A 22,405-nucleotide genomic window follows, 5' to 3' on the forward strand; every position below is an offset into this window, starting at 1 on the left:
AATGCAAAGTGTCCCCCCTCTATCAAGAGCCCAGTCATCCACATAGAATCTGTCAATCCGAGAATGGATAGGCACCTGCACCCTATGGTTCGACCACGAAAACAAGAGTGACTGAGACTGAATATGAAATGCATCATCTAACCAAACATCTCTGCCATTGAATCTAAACAAGAAGGCATCCCAAGCTACTCTCTCAAGGGAGTGAATACCACCTTCTCTTCCCCCTTTCTTATCGGATGGTGCCTCAACCATGTTGAAGTCACCTCCAATAATTCAAGAATCTACAATGTTAGCCCATGTAGAGGACCTCTACCGGAGATTTGGCTTCCCAGGATTTGGGCTCAGCGGAATTCCTTTTCCGCTCTTGAGGACCTTTCTGACCTCCCAGATGATGATTTTGTACCCTCCACTTTCAAAGAGCCAGTTATCGGCATCCCCCTTGAGAGATCCTTCTCTCTCTCACCAGTGGACTTTCCTCCCCTTGGACCTCATGTGTATGGCAGGAGGTCAGCTCCGGTAGAGGGGTGTCAACTTTGGAAGTGGCAACTAACTAAGCTTTTGGAGTCACAAAATTCTTCTTCTCGTATCTCTTATCTCTTCTCTTGTCTCTTGTCTTCTATTACGGCTGTTAATCGCGTACGGGCAAGAAGGGAGGTTCGCGGGAGCTTTGGCACCAAAAGGAGGCTCGCGGGAGGTTCGGTAGGAAGAGGAGGGAGGGAGGTTCGGCAAGAGGGATTGTATGAAGAAGGCTGGAGGTAGTGCCATGTGGCTCCAAACCAGCGACGACCAGAGCAGGAACAGCGAGAGCGAGAGAGAGAGTGTGTGTTTTTACTTCGTAGGAACAATCCCAAGACGCACACAGTAGGCGTATCCGAAGTCGACCAGAGTGACGGTGGAGAGTAAATGCGTGTGCGGCCATGTCGGCGAGCATGGACACATGGCAGTCTCAGTGCGCGAGGCCCGGTGTGAGCACAGTTGCAAACGATGGCTGTGGCTGACAGCGCAGTTGGCATCTGCAGATTACCTCTGGACCCGTGTACGCATCACCAGCACAACTGCGCTGTCAGCCACAGCCATCGTCTGCAACTGTGCTCACACCAAGCCTCGCGCATTGAGACTGCCATGTGTCCATGCTCGCCGACGTGGCCGTACACGCATTTACTCTCCACCGTCACTCTGGTCGACTTCGGATACGCCTACTGTGTGTGTCTTGGGATTGTTCCTACGAAGTAAAAACACACACTCTCTCTCTCGCTCTCGCTGTTCCTGCTCTGGTCGTCGCTGTGGTCGTCGCTGGTTTGGAGCCACATGGCACTACCTCCAGCCTTCTTCATACAATCCCTCTTGCCGAACCTCCCTCCCTCCTCTTCCTGCCGAACCTCCCGCGAGCCTCCTTTTGGTGCCAAAGCTCCCGCGAACCTCCCTTCTTGCCCGTACGCGATTAACAGCCGTAATAGAAGACAAGAGACAAGAGAAGAGATAAGAGATACGAGAAGAAGAATTTTGTGACTCCAAAAGCTCAGTTAGTTGCCACGTCCTCCAAAAGCTAGCCAGCTCTTCGAAAATGGAATGCAGTGCTGGGGTCAACTTTGGAAGAGTGGTGAGTACAAGTTGGGAAAACGTGGCTAGAGATCAAAAGGGAATTCAGACTCTCAAATCAGGATCAGATTCTATCATGGGAAGAATTGAATTATGGAATGTTAACTTTCACTGGAAAGGAGGTTCTTCACTGTGCTACAACAAGGAGTTTAATTGGCCCAGGGTAGAGTCCTCTCACTTCTTCCCTATTCCCACTCCCTCAAATGACATTGATGCTATCTACATAGTGTTAAACACTTAGATGGAAGATTTTGGACTCCAGGGTGAATTGGGGCAAAAGCTTCACAACAATCTAGGACAAGAATATTCCAAAAAACATGTCCACTTTGTTATAGCTAATCCTACACAAAGCTGTTTAGACAAATTACAAGGGTGAGTTTATAGGCGAAGGAGATGGGATGTGCAAAAGATGCCCTAGACACAAAGAAGACATCTTTCATCTTTTTGTTGCCTGCCCAGGGTATGGAAAGAAATGCAAATGCTTGTAGGGGAACATATCAATTAGAAAGCAATTCTTTTGGGGGGATGCAAGAAAGGTCAAAAATGACAAATGGGTATTAATTAGAGCGCATGCATTGTGGTTCATCCAGATTGCTAGAAACAATTTTCAATTCAATGGAGTTGACACTTTGCCTCATGCCACTTTTTAGAACTGGTTTAGTAGGAACATCTCATCTTTCAGTGAGATTGATGTAGGACTACTACACAAAGGATTTATTTTTTCTCTCTTCTCAGGCACATAGAAATCTTGAGTAGGAAATATCCAATGATGCACACGACTAGCTTCTCACGAACATGGAAGAGCATGACAAGTTGTTTGGTACCTGCAACACTGATACAAAAGTCCTACAGGCTCACTATCATCAGGGTTGCTTCCACATCAAGGATGAGGTGGACTGAATTTGGCCAATTCTCTCCAAGATACTATTTTTACTACTTACTACTTTGTACGCATGTCAGGCTATTATATCCATTCAGTTAGAATGGCTTGTGTTATACCTGCTCTCCTTTAGAATGCTATGCAGTTTTGAGGTTTTGTTTTTTTGCCACCCTAACTTGGGGAATGAGATGTGTATGGAGCTTATTGTAAAATCTTTATGATTAATATAAATTAAATTAATTACATATCCCCCAAAAAATATTGTTCATAGTTTCACAATGTCATATAAGCTTTTCGCAATTTTCTTAGCATCAAAGGCTCTTAGTGCAAACATGATTGGTTGACTGACAACAATTATATCTCCCTCTTTTCCGAAATGTTGTGCTTGTAATCAATGCCTTCACATCCTTCAATTTCTCTCTCTTGTCCCTCAATGAAGAATTGGGCCTCTTCTAGCAAGATGAATTTATAAGTGCAGCATCTCTATCAGAGCATCTTTATTTTCAAGAACCAATTCTATGGAACATTAACGCATATGAAATCTTGATATAGTAGGCCATTTTTAAAGTATAAGAATGGACCTAGCTTGATATAGAATAGGTGTAAACTAGGTAAATCGCATGTCACATGGGATGGCTATTCTATGATGTACAATGTAGAGACTTTTCCAATGCACAACTCTTAGAGTAAAAGTTCATTCTCATCCAATCCATTCATGGCAAAAGGTCTCTCACCTTGGGCACATGCGATGATTTAGAGGTGTGATAGGCAAAGATTTAGTGATGTGCCTATCCAAAGGCAACGTATTGCCTGGCGTGTGCAACGGTGGCAGGATAAGGTCCGGTGTCAAATGGGTTGTTGCCACTTCATTCCCTTCCCGCAAAACGATGTCTTGCTGCTACAAACGGAACATGTGCCCCTACTCCGCCACATGTACATGTCTATGAACAGGTCCACGTGCTTTTTGAATGTGTAGAATTGCTGATCATCCTCTGAGTTGCCATCATCCTCCTCATCAAAAGAAGAGTCATCCTATTATGATGATTCCCCTGGCGAATCACCTGTGCTCTGTCGTGAGTGAGGAGGATTCTGCAAGGAGACCAAGATCTTTGTAGAAAGCAATGAGTCGTGATCATCGGTTGGGTCCTCTGGATGCAATTCAATGCTAGTGCCAGTTCGTGGACGCTTCTGAGTGAGAGACAAGCACCTCTGCACCGCTCGTTCTCCAGTTGGTTGGTCTTCTACTTGCTCTTCACCATGTTGCTCCCACTGCTGCTCATCTACGTGCTATCTTTTTGGAATGTTAAGATGCATCTTGTACCAATGCATAAGGAGGAATGTCTCCAAGTGCATAGTTTTACTTTGAAAGCTACCTATAGCGGATTGGATTAATGGCAGAAAGGTACTTGTAAGTGATCATGGGGAGGCATGAACTCATCGAAATGTTATTATCTTGCGTCCATGCAAGACTTTTTGGCGATGGGAGTATGTACTTCAATCGGCCACCCGATGGTCTCAACTGCATATGCTACCTGTATTGCCTTGGCACATAGGCAAGGCTTTGTCACCCTTTTGTCCAAAAATTAAAGACACGTTCATCGCTTGCAAGCTGAGAATCTAGTTATAGGGTGTAACATTGGATAAATCCTCGCATAGGATCCTTGATTGACTACAATGTCACGCAGCCAGTGGAGAAATGGGTGGCACGATTGGATGGAAAATCGATGAGCACATGACACCAAGACATGTGACCCAAGGATGGTTTGAAAATTGATGACTCTTTTATCAAAAACCCATATGCTTTTTGCAATAATTGGAACTAACAAATGTCCATTGTACCTTGCTCGCTCGCTCGCTATGTGGCCCAAGCATCTTTCCTTGTAGCCAACTTTAGGACTTGGTCATTACTTTTACCTTAGGGTCTCAATTGGATTTCTTCTTTCAACAAATGCTTATTGCTACATTACAAGACAAATGGTGCTAACAATTTTACACCCTTGGAACTCTTTAGTTGCAAATGCGCATCATTTAAAAATGCTTGGAATGTTATTTGCTTAATTTGTTGCAATTTCAAAGCTCGCTTCTTTTATAGCACTTTCTTTTAAGAACCATCAAAATAAAGTTTTGTCTAAATTTTTTGATTTATTTAAAATTAATTTCGACATACAAAATCCATATTCTAAATATGCTTTATTGTATTTGCATGCTTTCTAATATAGATGTTTCTAAATCATATTTGTTTCAATGTATTGTAAATGCATGCATTAAAATTATTTGGGTGATGGTTTGGTTTTCGTTTCTTTTGGGGTCCTTGTCCTTAAGAAAGTCCATAGCACTTGAACCTTTCAAATTGTGCAATTTATTGAAGATACAATGTGAACTTTAGTATTTGTGATTTGTTTTTCCTTTTTTTCTTGTGTATCACTAGCAAACAATGCATCTACACTTGGCAAAGCCAGCATATTTTCAAGGAGCACACTCCTCAGTTTTGTATTTTTGTGTTCCTCATACACATTTGATATCTTCATTATGTAACTGAAAATTAGACTTATAAATACCATGGTGCTCACAAACGATATTTACTTATCATCGCAACTTATTTCTAAAGGAACGGCTTGTAGCTACAAGATATTTGTGGAGTCATTACCTGCCCTTTCATATTGTGCTCACTTTTATGGGAACTACTTTGAAGACTTATTTTGCAATACACTCTCCCCTTATGGAACCCTCCATTTGTTATCATTGTCATCATGTACTACAACCATATGTAGCCACCCTTAATTCTTCTCTTATAAAGCTCCCATATAGATTCCAAGAGAATCTAGATCGTGGCTTAATTATTAGCAAAAGGAATTATGAGAATTTTGTCTAAAAGTTTCAAAGGTCTACAATACCATTGATGGTATGATTCATCGATCACATATTGTTTATTAGTTGCAACATTGTTCCAAAAACCCAATTCAAAACACACAAAAGCCACACCAATACAAGTATTCACAATCATGCCTCCAACATTGAAACCGAAGGAGATATCAACATCAACATTGGTCATGCCCATGCCATTAAGCGGAAGCCTTGGACATTTTTTGTGCAATGCGGATTATTTGCGAAACATTATGTTTACCAATGTGCAATTCTTGGAACCAATGTAATTGGATTATTTGTGAAACATTATGATCTACCATTAGTATGTCTACCTTCTTGTATCTCATTATACAAATCATATAGCGTGCTGTTTACATAGAGAAGAACCAGACACACCCTTTTTATCAGCTCAATCTTAATATTATGCGCACTTAGGCATCAACCTCTCAATCAATCATTGGACCTAGCATAGTTCACAAAACAACTTAAGGTACCTGGTCATTGTACTTGTGTAGTAACTTAAGGTAATGTTTCAAAACGAGAGACATTCAAGATTTTCAAAGCGTTGAAAAAATAGGGTCCAATTTTCAAAAACCCAATGTTTCTTCCAATGATTATATACATGTGCCAAAGGTGCCAGTTATACCCCATAGGCCTTGGAATGCAAAATTATGGCTTGAAAAAGTCTAAAACATGCAATAAGGTATGCTTGCAGGTTGAAACTTGAGATGGAAGCTTTAATCACGTCTGTGTATAGAACTAAAAAGCTTCAAGACCACATCATAATATGAATAAAATATCCAAGTTTGATCAAAATGACGGCCAAACAAAGCTCCATTCTTTTAATCTCTTTATCTCCATTGCTTTAAAAGCCTAACCAATACAGGACAGTAGCCACAGGCACCTTCCTTTAGAGTTGCTGATCACCAATCCACAGCCAAGGAAGCACCAAACTGGGCAAAGTTTCATGATGAAAGAATTGACACTGGCTCCCTTCTTTCAAGATTATCCAGGTAAGCTGCTATTCCTTGAGGGTTTTGGCTTGGTGTCTCTACTTGTCGTCTGCCAGTAAGGAATTCTGGCTGATCATTTGATCTGCTAACCGAATTGTGCTCATGTCCTTGCAGCTGTTCTTTTGCGAGCCTAATGATAAGCCCGGAATCTCTGGTGCACTGTACAGCAAACAGTCGCATTAGTTAAAATCTCAGCACCAATATAGTCAACTGAAATAACAAACCAAGTTCTGCACAAGTGTAAGAAAGAGGTACCTCTAATATTGAACCAGCCTTTATCTTTTGCTGCATAATACACCATTTATTAAAATGCGTTCCTGCAAAATTTCAGATTACAATAAGAAGTCTCTTTGCTTGACCTTCGCATCTATTCCTCTTGAACATTCTTGAAAGTCATCACCTCTTCTAAGTGACTCACCTACTTTCACTTCTACCCTACACATTGAGCCGGTAATAGAGTTGAATGTCCATTTTCCATGAATCTGCACAGCAACCACACATAAATGAAAACCTTAGTACCATGCTTCAGGAGGGAAATACTAAAATGTACAGATACTTTCCCTATCAAATGATAGACTACCTTCTCCATGAAGTTTAACACTTCTCAAACAACTCAATAAACCAACCAACATAAAGCTACGTAGGTTCACAAATAAACAGTATGCACGTTAACAAGAATGGTATACCTCAAAATATGAGCCAAATGGAACATCATGAGCCTGCTGTACTATTTCAAGAATCTGCACAGAAAATAGTTATTGTATAAGACGTTCTACAGGAACACATTAGATTTCGGCAGTCATGACCTGTAAAAGAAGACTTGAAGTAGTTTAGAGCAGCCACACACAAAACTTTGAAGTGCAACCACGAAATTCATTCAAGACAGTGAGATATCGAAGACTATGCAATGCCATGTTCCAGAATATAAGTAGCTACTAAGGCAACTAGGCTATATGCTTTTACATTTGCATGCTTGGGGCATGATTAGAAGGATCACTATAGGAAATAAATACATAAGAAGAAACCAAGAAACCTAGTATTGCAATAGCCAGATCAACAGGACTGAAAAGTACAATGAATTGAGAGCTCATGTGCTGAGCCCAAAAATTCAAATTGCAGAAATAAAAGAGCAGTACCAACAGTGCTGAAAGTACCATAACCATCAATAAAAGAACATGTTATAGGGGTACACACTCACTTCATTAATCCCTTGACATCTTGCATTTCCTGCAATGCCTGAGCCCTTCGCAAAAATGTTATAACTTTCTGTACTTTTTAGTGACATCCTGCACAAGAAATAGTGTTTTCCCAGAGTATATACCGCTCATTATGTTGAAGATGTTTCATGTGACAAGTATGTAGGATTCTGGTGGAGGTCTTTGTGCCCAGCATTGGACAGCACTAACAGATCTTGTGGACATCATGGAGAGGTCTGGTGCGAAACAATTAAACAACCCAGCCTAAAATAAACGCTTCTGCAAATGTCCCTGATGTAGTTGCTATTTGCAAAACACAAAATATAATCAGCATAAACACGTCCAATAACTCCCATATTGTTGCACGTATATAAACTGCTCCCAAAAAGGAGCCCGGTATGTCGCCACACCCCCATATTCGATCAATGTAGGTAGTGTGAAATGGGAGGCGCGGCCCCTCTGGTCAGCCATTGTAGCTGTTCTACGTAGATCCTACAAAAAATGTATTCCAGCCGAGGGCAATGAGCTCGATTCATTTTCAACAACTTTGCTCCGCTTCATTGCAATCATGTAAGCATATGGTTACCATAGATAAATGCATCGCTTCATCCGTCACAGTGTTAGACAATCCAACTATCGAGGACATTGCAGAGCGGGTTGAAGGCATAACATGTAGAAAGGTATTGAAATGCTGAGTTAGCAAACAAGCGGGTTGAAGGCATAACATGTAGAAAGGTATTGAAATGCTGAGTTAGCAAACAGAGAGAATGTGAAGTTGCAAAGGTCTTGGGACATTCTTCAAGAGGAACATGCATCAATCGGTAATGCAAAAGATGTCTGTGTTTACTGAGATCGCAATCTGAATGTTCTGATGTTACAATGCTATGATTAAGGGGTTTATTCAAATAATACAATTGTCGCACAGTTAATGATGGACTCGTGAATGGAATGGTGATGCATATGGGACCAGCCTCTCTCATCAGCCATTCTAATTGCTCTACCCAGAGCCTACCAAAATGTATTCCAGCCAATTTCAATAAGATTAATTCAATTTCCACAACTCTTTGTTCTCCTTCATCAGAATCAAGTGATCATGTGACTAATGTAGTTAGATTGCATCACTTTGACTTAGACCACCCGTATTGCATACCACCTGTATACCACTAGTCACTCGTAAAAACCACAACCTGTTAAGCCTGTGCAGGAAAAAAATCTCACAAACCCATTAAGAGAAATCGCCATTCTGTTGTGTGGCAATTCCAAACTATCTAGAATATGTAAGTGACCCCTCTTGACCATGAGCTCACCCCAATGTCTCATTTTTGTCCTTGTAATACCTAGTCCTCTTGCAACCCAGAACGACCTGACACACAACCTGTGACTATTGGTTTGACCACCATAGCTCAAATCAGCCACACAGCTCATACACGGAACCACACTTAACAACCTTGCATTTAATTAAACCACTCAAAGAACTCTCAAGTTCAAAGTCAACTGATCCATCCAAGGTCATATTATGCTTAGACTGGAATGTAACATAATAGCTGTAACAACCTTGCATTTAATTCAACCACTCAAAGAACTCTTAAGTTCAAAGTCAACTGATCCATCCAAGGTCATATTGCGTTCAGACTGAAATGTAACATAACAGCTGAAGCTAATCCAGATGGTGTCTGTTCCAAGTTATGAGAGACAGCAATGTCTTTCAAAAGCAAGCAAAGCCCTCAATGTCCTCCTTGTCAGCTAGCCAAGTGTAAGTCTTGCCCCTAGTGCTAAGGCAAAGGAGGCAGTGGATGCCTTCTCTCTCTCTCTCTCTCTCTCTCTCTCTCTCTCTCAGGCATGCACGCATGAGACACACATATATGGCTCACTAGAAACCTGGAATGTTGGGTCTTCCCAATTGTAGGTGCCAGTAATAAATCTGTGATCCAAGGCAAAGATCTACCCTATCCTCTAATTATGAAGTATAATGTGTACGGAAACACGAAGCACCTTTAACTCCATCTAAATGGCATTATGTACATATCAATTGCTCCTCGGATACACTCTGATCATCAAGAACAACGTGCATCTAAATATGAAGTTTCTGTAACTCAACCACATTCAAATGGCATAACTCACACACCCAATTGTCTAGCCCTCATGTGACCATGGATATTACCCAACCTCAATGCAAATCTAGTGGGAAAGACCCTGATCTGCCCAAAGGTCATACATTAAGCATATGACAACTGGACCGTAGGGTATAGAGTAAGGCCAAGAAAGTAATTGACACTTTCCAAGGCTGGGTGGAGTTCAACTTAACTAGTCACCTTTATTTGAAGAGATTCTATTTGATTAGATGGTTCAAGCCATGTTTTGGAGAGCTTTGTGTATACCTTCCCACCTATTACAAAACCCCTTTAATGTTGTCAAAGGGAGATGTAGGCCCTTTGCTCTGTCTACGATCAACAATACATCGTCTACACATAGCAAGATGGGAATGAAACTCTCTGCTAGTGACGACTGCTCCCCACCCAAGGTGTCTACAAAGCATGCTAACTCATCTATAATATGCTAACTCATCTATAATGAGTCCAAAGAGGATGAGAGACAGTAGGCAACCCCTACTACACCAAATGGTGCTAACCACCTCCTTAGACATACATTGTCTAGGACACACCCTACCTGTAAAGTGACCGACTGAACAACCTTGTCATTAATATTCCTCATAAGATGAGAGAAGCACATGGAACGTCCCAAAGGCCCTTCATCAGAAGTTCACAAATCTCTACTATAGATGTCTAGCCTACTTGATAATAGCCCATAGTAAATATATGAACCTAGAAAAAGTGATTACGCTTGAATCATGATTGGCACATCGCTCTCATACATGGACTCACTAGTATGCACCCCTATTGTTGATACTCCTATCATGTATCATTCATGAGTGATCCAAGCGCTGTGCGTTCTTAACTGAGGTTCCAAATGGACTTTTGATGTCTTTAGAATATGTTAAAGATTTGCTATCATCGTCCCTTCACGTCATGGCAAGGGCCTATGGGGCATTATGAGGTATCCTAACACTATGATGCTCCAATGAGGGTGCCTTGGATGGGATGGTAACTTGCATGTCTTGTGCTTTATCCATTGTTCATCTAATGTCTTTGGTGGAGAATGGACTCAAGATCCCATGTTCTATGGCCTATGCTCATTGTTGGCTCCTCTCTTGTAAAGAAGTTTGTAATTACTTATTGTTCACGTCCTTGTCCACTGTCTTAATCGGTCTTTGGAGGACTCCAATACAAAGAGAGCAGGCATAGTGCTAGTCCAAGTAGTTAATAATGTGTATCATGTCTACGAACCCCAAATTAAACAAGCACTAGACAAAACCTAGGCATCTCATTAACATGTGTTCCTTTATCTTCATCTCATGCATATTGCATGGAGTGCAAAGCCTCAAGTCTTGGCAATGTTGTGCGGCCATAACCTTGCACCCCACAATTTCAAACTAGTCAAGCATACTTTTGCAAAGTGTGATCATTATCATGTTGTGTTAGGATACTTACTAGATTTACCTCTCATAGGTGATAAAGAAAGCCATGGGTTAGCTTTGGACTTCTAATCCAAGAAAATTTGGAAACATGCCAAGCTAGGATGGCAAGTTGCTATTTGACTTCCCTCAAACGTCACAATTGGAAGTTGGTGGGGAAGCCATTGGAGGAGAGCTTCACGGGAATTAAGTGTGTTCATAATGTCATATTCATATCAAGGAGATGTCTCAACAAGTACATGGCTAGGTTGTTGGCCAAGGGGTGCACATAAAAGGAGGGACTTATTTATGAGAGAAGTTTGCTCCCATACATAGGATTTCTAGCAGTATTTTCATTGTCATGAGACTTTTTCTCTGAGAGCAAGGATGACCACTATCATGTTAGTGCATGCCCAAGTTGCACATAGAAAATCACCATATGGATATAAAATCTAGTTTTTTTTTAAATGAAAATCCCTGAAGGCGATCTATATAGAGCAACCAATTGGATTTGAAACCCCATGATAAGAGAACATATTTAAAAGTTGCAAAGTAAACCCAACAAAGGATTGATGAGTGTTCAAGAGCATTGGTTTGAGCAAGAGCCCTCTAAGGGCAAACCCCTACCAAAGCTTTGGTGACGGAAACAAGCACATGCCATTTTCCTTAATAGGGGCAATGAGGACAAAATCAAGAAGAGTCAAATTTCATTTAGCTTTTCTATACCACACCACAAACTATTGCGCCATTGCTTGGATACAAGAATTTGATAAAGGTTGAATGGGATCTTTGCTTCACAAAGTATGCCCTAGACATCTTTCAAAGTTTCCATAAAGTATGCCCAAAAGGTACCAAATTGGGATTTGCAAGGAAATTGCGACACCAATGGAAGTAAGTTCCAATAACATTATTCCGACAATTTTTAAGAGCAATTGCTTCGTACTTCGGTCAGCTTTACTAGGTCCACTGAGTTTATTATATACAACAAAAATCAGGGCACCACATAGAGTACTTCTTGATTCAGTTTTTAGTTCGCCCTGTAAATAGTTTTGGGCTAGACATGAGCACTTCAATCTTTTGCATTTATTTGAAAGCAATGATCATTGGACATGCATTATATCCTTTTGTTGATTTGTCATATATGAACATTGGTGTTCTGCCTCATTTTTTGATATACATGTGTTTGCTTTTGCTTTTGCCTGTAGGTATGCTCATCATTCCCTTAAACGATTGAGTTAAGTCTTCCGATATTAATATCTCATTATTAAACTACCACTCCACATATTTAAACGGCTAGTTAGGCCCTGACAGAAGTAGGACTTCAAACAAAACACAATGAGTTACATTTACACAGCTCATTCTCTTATTTGTTCTCACTATATAAATGGTTTAGCAGACATGTCCACAAGTGTAGGGAAAGGCAAACCTACCAGTGTTCTTTTGTTATTGGTGAAAACTGCATGCTGTAATTCTGTGACAGCAGTGTCTGGTGGGCACATTGGACTGGAGCAAATTGATCTGAAAGATACTTTGCGGAGAAGCCCGGTATATGGTTCTGCAGTGTGCCATTGTTCTACCTGCAAGTTTGCAAAATAAGAGGACAATGCAATTTATTCAGTAAAATGATAAAATATGAAATTCAATACTTAACTGGCTGACCTTCACTCACAAGGTCAAAAACCGTGAATCCATCATGCACCAAAAGAGCTAGCCACTATAACATCCCAACCAAATTTACCCCAATGGTGGGTAGAGACCTTTGTACACAATATGCCTCATACATGCACGCATCTTCACACATGAGCCTACATACATTCACACACTAATAAATGCATGAGCCTGCACAGCTTCATATATCAGCCTTTATCCTCAGTGTTCAGAAGATGAAGAGAAGAATATTATGATGATGAAGACTAGCACTATAGTAAAGAAGAAAATAAACATGCTATATTTAGCGATTCAGCCAAAAACAGTTTTTTTTTGTTGGCAGCTTGGAGCTTTCTAGAATAGATCACACTGCACATAGCAGTAGCCTTCCTTGCTTCGAAAGAAAAAGTTTCATACCAATGAGCTTCCAATGATTTCTTCTCGACTAAAGAGAAAGAGACAGAGGTAAATAATTAAGTAAGATGCGACAGATTTACAAAAACATTTAGAACATATAGGAATAAATTGACCCAGATTTGTGCTGACTGCAATTTCTGGGACCTGCAGAGGAAGAAGCCCAGCTTCACATCTTTAAATGGAGTTGATCAGTGCTTTTTAGTGTTAAGGGTTAAATAGTTTGCTCAATTATGTTACCACTTCTGGATGTGCAGAAGCCCATATGGCAAGCAATTGCTAAAGGACACACTATAACTCAGACATCATGATTGAGCTGGAGTTTGGTGAAGGAAGTATTTAGCCAGAGATATCGACTGATGACTAAACCTGCAGTTGGTGATATTCACTATTGAATGTACCCTTCATTTGGCCTGCACTATGCAGCCTCCCTGTCCAACAGGTATCAAGTAATAAAAGTGCACAAATTAATAGAAAAGAAACAATACCGCCTTCTGTTGAGACAATGGTAAAAATTGACCGTGGCCAGATTATGAGTTTTGCAGTGTGACATTAAGCATCATAGTTCAAGGATCATCTTTCCTGCTTTTTTAATAGTGGACCAGCATGATAGAAGAGTTAAACACCCTCAATAATCAAAGTCTCCATCGGGACTGCCACCAAAGCCCAGCCGGGCTTCTTAGCCCAGTCCTCTCACATACATCAATCAACCAATCCAGGATCCCAAAGAACAGTGTAAGGATGCAATGATCACACCTGCAAATGAACACCTGCCATGAGATCTGATGCTGCCTCTAAGACCTAGTCCCTCACCAAGCCTCTTATCTGGCTGCATCATCTCGCCTATCCAGCGACGAGCACCTTGCGTGTGAGAGATGCTGTGAATACTCTCCTTGGGATGGAGCTGTGCAGTCCAACACTAGGTGCTCAGAGACCAAGTCAACCAGCACTGCTAAAGGGAGGGAGGATTGGCTCTAGTTTGAGAAGTTCGGATATGCTAAAACTAGGGTTGCCATACTGTCCTGAAATAGATGGAGCTGCTTTCATAATTGTACGAGTTTATTCCAGGTTGGAATTAGTCTTGGGACCTTTACGGTAGTCTATCCCTCTGTGATTACCGGAGTAGATGGTTCAAACCCCTTTAAAAGAAGTTCCATTGTTCTTGAAAGACCTTATAGCTGAGGAACAAGTTGGTTGCTTATTTGTACGCGGCATTGACTTCCAAAAGATCCACCTTGAAAATGATGACTTTGCTCTTGGCTGAAATATGTTATTGAAGACTTGGAATGATCTTGATTATTTCAAGATCCTTGACTCTATATTGTAATTATGATTGGAAAGAACCCCTAGAAAAATGAGATGTGCTAGATTAAAGGTCTCCTTTCAAGACATTGGCTTGTAATGTAGCATGAAGGTGCAAGATGAAGGCATGTAGCCTATCTTCATCAATAAGGTCACCAAAGGTTGCCTTTTAAGACATTAGCTTGCAACGTAGCATGAAGGTGCAAGATGAAGGCATGTAGCTTATCTTCATCTGTAAGTTCATCAATCTTAGACACCAATTTGTTGAACCGAGAGATGTTTGCAGGTAAGGAGCCTCTTGGCACCAATTGTCGCAATTGAGTGCAACCTAGGGAATGTTCACTTTGGGGATGAGAGAAGGAGAATGGAAGTGTTGTATATCTTATGAGAATAACCAAATGAGGATTATATCCTTTACATAGGAGATTCATCCTAATACTAATCCTAGGGAGAAAAACCTTTTAACTGGAGGGTGAAAGTGCACCAATTTTTACAGCACAATACCCATAATCTAGCAAATCCCCCCAAAAGTGGCAGTGTGAACATGTACAGAGAAACAAATCAATCATTAAAAGACATAATCCTAAATCTTTGCAGAAAGCTTCAAATTTTCTCTAGATAGTGCCAAGTGAACAGATCAGCAACATTGTCTTGTGTAGAGCAGTAGGTCAATGTGAATCTCCCCTTGCAATACTAGCTCTCGTAAAAGACAGCAAAGACACTCTCATTCCCTCGCTCAACAGAGACACTAGGGCCGAGGACAACATGTCGGGCTGGACCCCCCCCAAGGTCTTTATTCATGAAGAAATCAAGGTACAAGAGTTTTCAACGTGGAAGCTGTCTGTTATCCGTACAATATCAAAACGTGAATCCAAATCATACATGAGCTCTCAGGCTCCTTTTCTTGGCAACAAGCCACTTGTCAATTTCCTACACTACTTTCCTAATTACATGCCACTAAGGGCAACTCTCGAGTCTTTGAAGCACTTGGTCACACGAACCGCCTCCTAGACTCTGATTAGGCTTCCGTAGCGCTTAGGAAATTACTCTTCCGAGTACGTGCAACAATTAATTAAAGCGCACCACCATGGCACCCATTAATTGTTAGCGCTTTGCATGCAAAATAACACACTGTGGACTAATTCTAGTCACGGTGGGCGTCCCCACTGAATACATGTGCACACCTAAACAAATATAAAAATATATATTTATTCTCTGGTTGACCGGAGTCAACACTCTTGATTATAATTAAGGAGCTTTGACCAAGGGTCAAGGCGCCGTATTATGGCCAAGTCTCTCCAACCGAAGTTGGCACATCTTGGTTCACCGGTGTTAACCCTCTTGGCGCATGCCAAGTCTTGTTGACCAAAGTCAACACTCTCTGACCGTAGTCAACTCTATGGTTCTCTGGCTAACTGCCGTTAACCCTCTTGGTAATAAACCAAGTCTCTTGACCGAAGTCAGGTTTACTTGACCAGAGTCAAGTATCTTTGACCGTAGTCAATTCTTTGACCATTAAAAGAACTCTTTGACCATAATTAACACATATAAAACTCCAAATAAATGGTCGACTGTACTTTGACTTAGGATATTTACATTGTGGTGACATCCCCTCGGCTTCTATTCAGTTGACCTCAACTGAAAAGCTTCCTTGTAAACATCCAAAAGCTGTGGATGATCGGATAACATGTCTTCGTCCATCCACTTGGCATCTAATGCCGTATAGTTCTTGAATTTTACAAGATACCTGTAAAACTCCTTACCCTGAGGGCCTATGTGTACAGTATGGTACACAATTTGCTCTGGCTGAAGGACCTCCTCCAGCTCATCCACTTCTGGTGGATCCTCTGATACTGGTTCTGTAGGCTCTGGTCCCTGGAATTTCTTTAGAAGACTCACATGGAATGCATTGTGAATCCTCCAATGCTCTGGCAATGCTAACCTGTATGCAACCTCATTTATTCTTTCTGTAACCCTGAAAGGGCCATAGTATCTAGGAGATAACTTTGCATACACTTTCTGTTTTCCTTTAAACTTGCGGAGCCTAGCTTTTTCAAACTTCAAAAGTACGCAGTCCCCTTCCTTGAGATCTAACTGTCTCCTATGCTTATCTGCAGCTCTTTTATGTTTCTCTTGAGACCTTTCGATTGCTGTCCGGACTTGGCTGTAAGCTGTCTGGAGGTCTCTCACAAACTGATCAGCTGCAAATATTTCATCTTTGGTCCTCAATATAGGTGGCAAAATCACCTTCCCATATATGACCTCAAAAGGGGCTTTCCTTATAGAGCTATGTACTGTATTATTGTAAGCAAACTCTACCAACGGTAGGTACTTTTCCCAGTCTGAACTTTGGTCACCCACGTAACATTTCAGCATATCCAAAAGTGTAGAATTTGCTACTTCACTTTGACCATCTGTTTGGGGATGGAAAGAAGAAGAAAAATTCAGATCCGTCCCCATGTTATCAAATAAAGCTCTCCAGAATAGACTGGTCATTCTAGGATCTCGATCACTAACAATGAACTTAGGCATACCATGATGCTTAAAGATATGTGCCATGAAAAGCTTAGCCATATGATCTGCCTTTATGGTTTTACGAACCGGAATGAAATGAGCTTGCTTGCTGAATACATCAGAGTGGATTAATTCCAATGGCCTCTTACTCTCTTGAACATGTCTAGGAAATGGTTTCCTTGCCTGTAATGATAGTCCAAATCCCATCATTCCCTGACTTTGATCTTGGCAAATCAAAAATAAAGTCCATTGTAATACTTTCCCATGGTGCCTGAGGCACGGAAAGAGGCATAAGTAGGCCAGGTGCCTTCCGTCTGTCATACTTGACTTTCTGACACGTAAGGCATTCAGTAACAAACTGATGTATATCTTTCCGCATCCCTGGCCAAAAGAAATACCTCTCTAGTGCTAAAGTGGTTGCTGTAATTCCTCTGTGTCCAATGTAGGGAGGTCCATGGCATTCCTCCAAAATCTTTTTCCTCATCTCCTGGGTGATGCATAGGCAATCATCTTTCATTAGATACCCATCTTTCAGGGAATAGTGACTGGTGGATTGCCCCTCTTGCATTTGCTGTAAAACTTCACCAAAATCTGCATCACGAGCATATTGCTCCCTCATGCCTTCTAGGTCCTGATGATAAGCAATAGTCACATTATTGACCTGGGGTCTTTGGGACAAGGCATCTGCCACTCTGTTCCGAATTCCTGGCGTATGGACAATCTGAAAATGATACATTGACGGCATGTTTGCCCATTTCATATGCTTCTCGGAAAGCTTGGTCTGAGTCAAAAAGTACCTCAGACTTTGGTGATCTGTCTTAACAGTAAAATCTGCATCCAAAAGATAGTGCTTCCATGTATGGATGGCATGAATTACAGCCAATAACTCTTTCTCATAGATTCCTAGATATCTTTCTGCATCCCGAAGTCTCCTGCTTTCATAGGCCACTACATGACCATTCTGATGCAATGCAACCCCAACACATTCTCCACAAGCATCGCAATCAACATCAAAAGATTGATAAAGATCCGGGACTACAAGAATAGGCTCTGTAGTCAACTTCTCCTTGGGCGTATTGAATGCTTTCTTCTGTGATATTCCCCATGTGAAGGCTGCATTTTTCTTAGTAAGGTCATGTAATGGAGCTCCGATATCAGCAAAATGCCTGATGAACCTTCTATAGTAAGAACACAGGCCTAGGAAACTTCGAACTTCATGCACAGTTTTCAGCTTTGGCCATTCCTGAATGGCACGGATCTTTGTTGGATCCATCTGTATCCCATTCTTGGATATTATATGCCCCAGATAATGGATTTCTTCCAAGAAGAATTCACTTTTCTTGCTGTTTGCATAGAGCTGATGATTTCTCAGTTCTTGAAACACTATAGCAAGATGTTCCCTGTGCTCTTCTTCTGTCTTTGAAAAGACTAAGATATCATCAAAGAAAGTACCCGTAAAATGCCTGTACTTTCGGAAGATGCAATCCATCATTCTATTGAATGTGGCTGGAGCATTTGTCAACCCAAAAGGCATCACTAAGTATTCATACAACCCGAATGTAGTGTGGAATGTTGTCTTGTACACATCCTGAGGCTGTATCCTCACTTGGTGATAGCCACTCTTTAAGTCTATCTTGCTGAAAACTGAAGCTCCATTTAACTGATCCAGCACATCATCAATGCGCGGAATAGGGAATCTATTCTTGATGGTCATTTTGTTCAGTGCGCGATAATCGATGCACATACGGAATGAACCATCTTTCTTCTGTACTAGCAGTATAGGGGAACAAAAAGGAGACGAGCTGGGCTGAATCAATCCTTTGGACAGCAAGTCCTGTACCTGAGCCATAATCTCCTCTCTCTGAGTCGCACTGACTCTATAAGGTGGTCTGTTTGGTGGCTCACTACCAGGCATTAACTCTATCTGATGATCTTCTGGTCTCTCTGGGGGTAACTCCCTTGGCAAAGCATCGGAAAAGCAATTTTTAAAGTTTACAAGAAACTGGAACTTATCTTTGTCTGCATCATTCATTTCAGCATGCATATCATTCTCTTTTTCTTTTACAAAAACCATGTACGCAGAAATTGCAGACTTTATTGCTTTACCACATGTAACATCAGATACAATGGGGATAGTGTCCCCTTTATTCCTGGCAACTAAACGCTGATTTTTCCCCCTATGCACAAACTCCAGCACTCTTTCAGGAAGAGTCAACTTCACTGCCTTGCGATGAAACCAAGGCATTCCCAAGACTACATCATGATGTTTCAGTGGAGAAATGAAGAAGTCTTCCTGATCCACATAACTCTGAACATGAAGACGGAGCTTCCCTATCAAGGGAGTGACTGGCACAGGATTCCCACAGAACATCTGATCGGCATCCAAAGCCCTGCCCAACTCTTCCGTCTTTATTCCCAGCCTCAGGGCTAGATCCTCTGATATGAAATTATCAGTAGCCCGTGGATCAAATAAAATTAGCGCTTGCTAGTCTCTGACTTTGCCCCATGATAGCAGCAATTCTTGTTCTTTTGGGTTTGAAACATGACCCAGTATGTCAGGAATTCCTCCTACCATTGGCTTTTGCAGTCCTCGTGGCTTCTCTGCCTCTTTTCCCTTCGAAGTTGAAGGCTTTTCTGGGCACTGGGCAGCCACATGCCCCTCTTTACCGCACTTGAAGCATTTCCCATCTCTACGGAATTCAGCTATCTGTTCACGGGTGAATGGAGATTTGCCTTTATAAGCCTTTGAAAACTGAGTACCCCTCGGCTTCTGAGGCTGAAACCCTTTCTTTTCAACCTTGGGGTACTCTTTCTTTTCTGATTTTGAAAAATCAGTTTTCTTTCTTTCGGCACGTCCTGCATGCAAGGATAGTACCGTGGATGGATCTTGTAACGGCACAAGACAAGCTACTGAAGCTGAATGCATAAGGTCTTGAATGTTCTTTGCCCCCAAAGCATTCACTACTGCCTGGATTCTTGGAGTGAGACCTGCTCTGTACTTTCTCATTTAGGTCCCTTTGGAGATCTTTTTGAAAGGTGCAACCTGCAAATAAGCATCCCAAAACTTTTGGTTGTACACATCCACTGTATCATCGGTGATGATGCCTCGATCTCTTCTTGCTATGGGACCGTCCCCTATGAGATCTCTCTCTCTTTGGTTGTACGCAAGAGTGTGCCTCTGGCATTGGCACGCCATATGCTATATTAGGCATAGCTTCTGCTTGAAACAAATGCTGAGCCCTTGGATCTTTTCTGAGATTTTCCATCTCTTGCATACGAGCACGTACCATCTGTTCAAATTCTTGTTGAGTTTGCTGCACACTTCTCTGTCTTGGATGTACATCCCTATCTTGTGAATCCCACTGGATAGGTGATTGATCCATATTCTGAGATCTGCAAATTTTTCACGCACCGTGTAGGTAACTGATGCACAACTACCTTTGCTTTTCCGACAGAAAAATACCTCAACAAGAGGTGTCTTGCATTCACAACTTGTGCCAGTAATTGGGCTATCAGTTCAAAGCATAAACCCACAAAATTGCTAAAGCATCAACAATTGTATTGCCCCTTTTCTGGCTACTGCGAAAAGCACTCAGAAGCATCTGATTCATCTTCCCAGTGTACAAGGGCATGCATTTTCTTTTTCTGCAAATCTCTGATTTTACTGTGTTTCTGCTGCTTTTCTGACAGTAAAAGTCTGACAGGCAGGTCAAATCTGCTAGCAGAAACAGTGTCTGCAACTGTCCCTTTTTTTTTTTTTTTGGGAAAGAACAATAACCAGATGGAGTAACTGGCTAGTTACTCTAACCAGACTGACTGGTTCTGGTCTGGTTAGTCTGCAACTAGACTAACTGGACTGGTCACAGTCTAGTTACAGTGACCAGACTGGTCTGGTTGGGTCAACTAACTGGACCTCTAACCAGTCCACTAACCAAGGTGAGGTTAGCTTAACCTCAAGTCTGCCACATCAGCCACCTGTCTGCCATGTATCAGTGCCACATCAGCATCTGATCTGGCTGCCACATGTACTGCCACGTCAGCACCCCTCAGGCCTGCATGCCACGTCAGCAACTTGCCACGTCAATTTGTCTGATTGCCTATGTGACACGTGTCAACTGTGAGCCTCCTGCACAGAAATGGAACGATGGCGCAACCTGCGCCTAGCCAGCAATAGCGTCTCAGCGCCAATTAATCATCTGCACGCACATACATCCAAAACTCCTTACGACGCACGTGAATTCCCATCGAAAAGTCTTCCGTCAGACGTCAGCAAACGACGACTCAGAATTTACAGGGCTTTGGCGTCGAAATCAAGATGGAGCCATGACTGCATACGCCAGAGCGTGTTTCTGCTACAATCGACAATTTCTTCCTCTCCCCTGGAACGAAGCAGTACATCTCCGACACTATTCGAAATGATGATGCAAGAATAGGATACGCAGGTTACACCTTTGGCTGGCCCGCGGAAGTATCAAGCTCAACGCAACGCCAAGCACCTCTCGATACAATGGTCTGGAAGTCCAAGAAATCGGTTAGCAGCCAACATCCATCGAAATGGTAGTATTGATGTCTTCAATCCTGGACCATTACAAGGATATCTCTGATGCCATCTCTTGGGTTTGGGGTATGCTATGCGTGCGACCCCAGAATTAACGCTACCCTCAAGGCTTCAACATCAGGATTCAAAACCTGCGCTACAATTTGGCGTCCAATTCTCTCAAACTGTCATCTCCAAGGAAAGAGACAAGCCAATAGCTCTAATACCAATGCAATACCAGCTCTCGTAAAAGACAGCAAAGACACTCTCATTTGCTCTCCCTCTCTCAACAGAGACACTAGGGCCCAGGACAACATGTCGGGCTAGACCCCTCCAAAGGTCTTTATTCATGAAGAAATCAAGGTACAAGAGTTTTCAACGTGGAAGCTGTCTGTTATCCTTACAATATCAAAACGTGAATCCAAATCATACATGAGCTCTCAGGCTCCTTTTCTTGGCAACAAGCCACTTGTCAATTTCCTACACTACTTTCCTAATTACATGCCACTAAGGGCAACTCTCGAGTCTTCGAAGCACTTGGTCACACGAACCGCCTCCTAGACTCTGATTAGGCTTCCGTAGCACTAAGGAAATTACTCTTCCCAGTACGTGCAACAATTAATTAAAGCGCACCACCATGGCACCCATTAATTGTTAGCGCTTTGCATGCAAAATAACACACTGTGGACTAATTCTAGTCACGGTGGGCGTCCCCACTGAATACATGTGCACACCTAAACAAATATACATCTTCTGATTCGGGATCACATCCCGTAGATGTCACGGTTGGGTGGTGAGCAGCGTGCTCAGTTCTGATGTTGTGTGTGGATGTTTTGCAGATCAGGGGTTTCAGGAGTGCTGGGATGTGTCAGTTGGTATCAGAGCCAACTCCTAAGGTAGGAACTTCTGATGCGAGAACTTTTGACG

The 22,405-nt window shown here is 41.9% G+C and overlaps 1 protein-coding gene across 8 annotated transcripts in view; it reads right to left on the bottom strand.

The window, feature by feature from the left end:
* Positions 1 to 5,909: 5,909 nt before the first annotated feature.
* Positions 5,910 to 22,405, bottom strand: part of LOC147882731 (C2 domain-containing protein / GRAM domain-containing protein) — a 79,990-nt gene continuing 63,494 nt past the window's right edge. For all 8 annotated transcript variants that reach the window (XM_087400329.1, XM_087400332.1, XM_087400330.1 and 5 more), the window contains 5 exons: positions 12,495 to 12,641; positions 7,044 to 7,097; positions 6,776 to 6,839; positions 6,613 to 6,674; positions 5,910 to 6,516 (listed from right to left, as the gene is read on the bottom strand). In XM_087400329.1, the coding sequence (XP_087256455.1) occupies positions 6,310 to 6,516; positions 6,613 to 6,674; positions 6,776 to 6,839; positions 7,044 to 7,097; positions 12,495 to 12,641 (534 nt within the window). In that variant the 3' untranslated portion in view covers positions 5,910 to 6,309. The remainder of the gene's footprint in view (positions 6,517 to 6,612; positions 6,675 to 6,775; positions 6,840 to 7,043; positions 7,098 to 12,494; positions 12,642 to 22,405) is intronic.

Source organism: Dipteris shenzhenensis, chromosome 29, assembly GCF_047967505.1.
Source record: "Dipteris shenzhenensis isolate YYH24624 ecotype China chromosome 29, Dip_SZ_1.0, whole genome shotgun sequence".
Lineage (NCBI taxonomy): Eukaryota > Viridiplantae > Streptophyta > Polypodiopsida > Gleicheniales > Dipteridaceae > Dipteris > Dipteris shenzhenensis.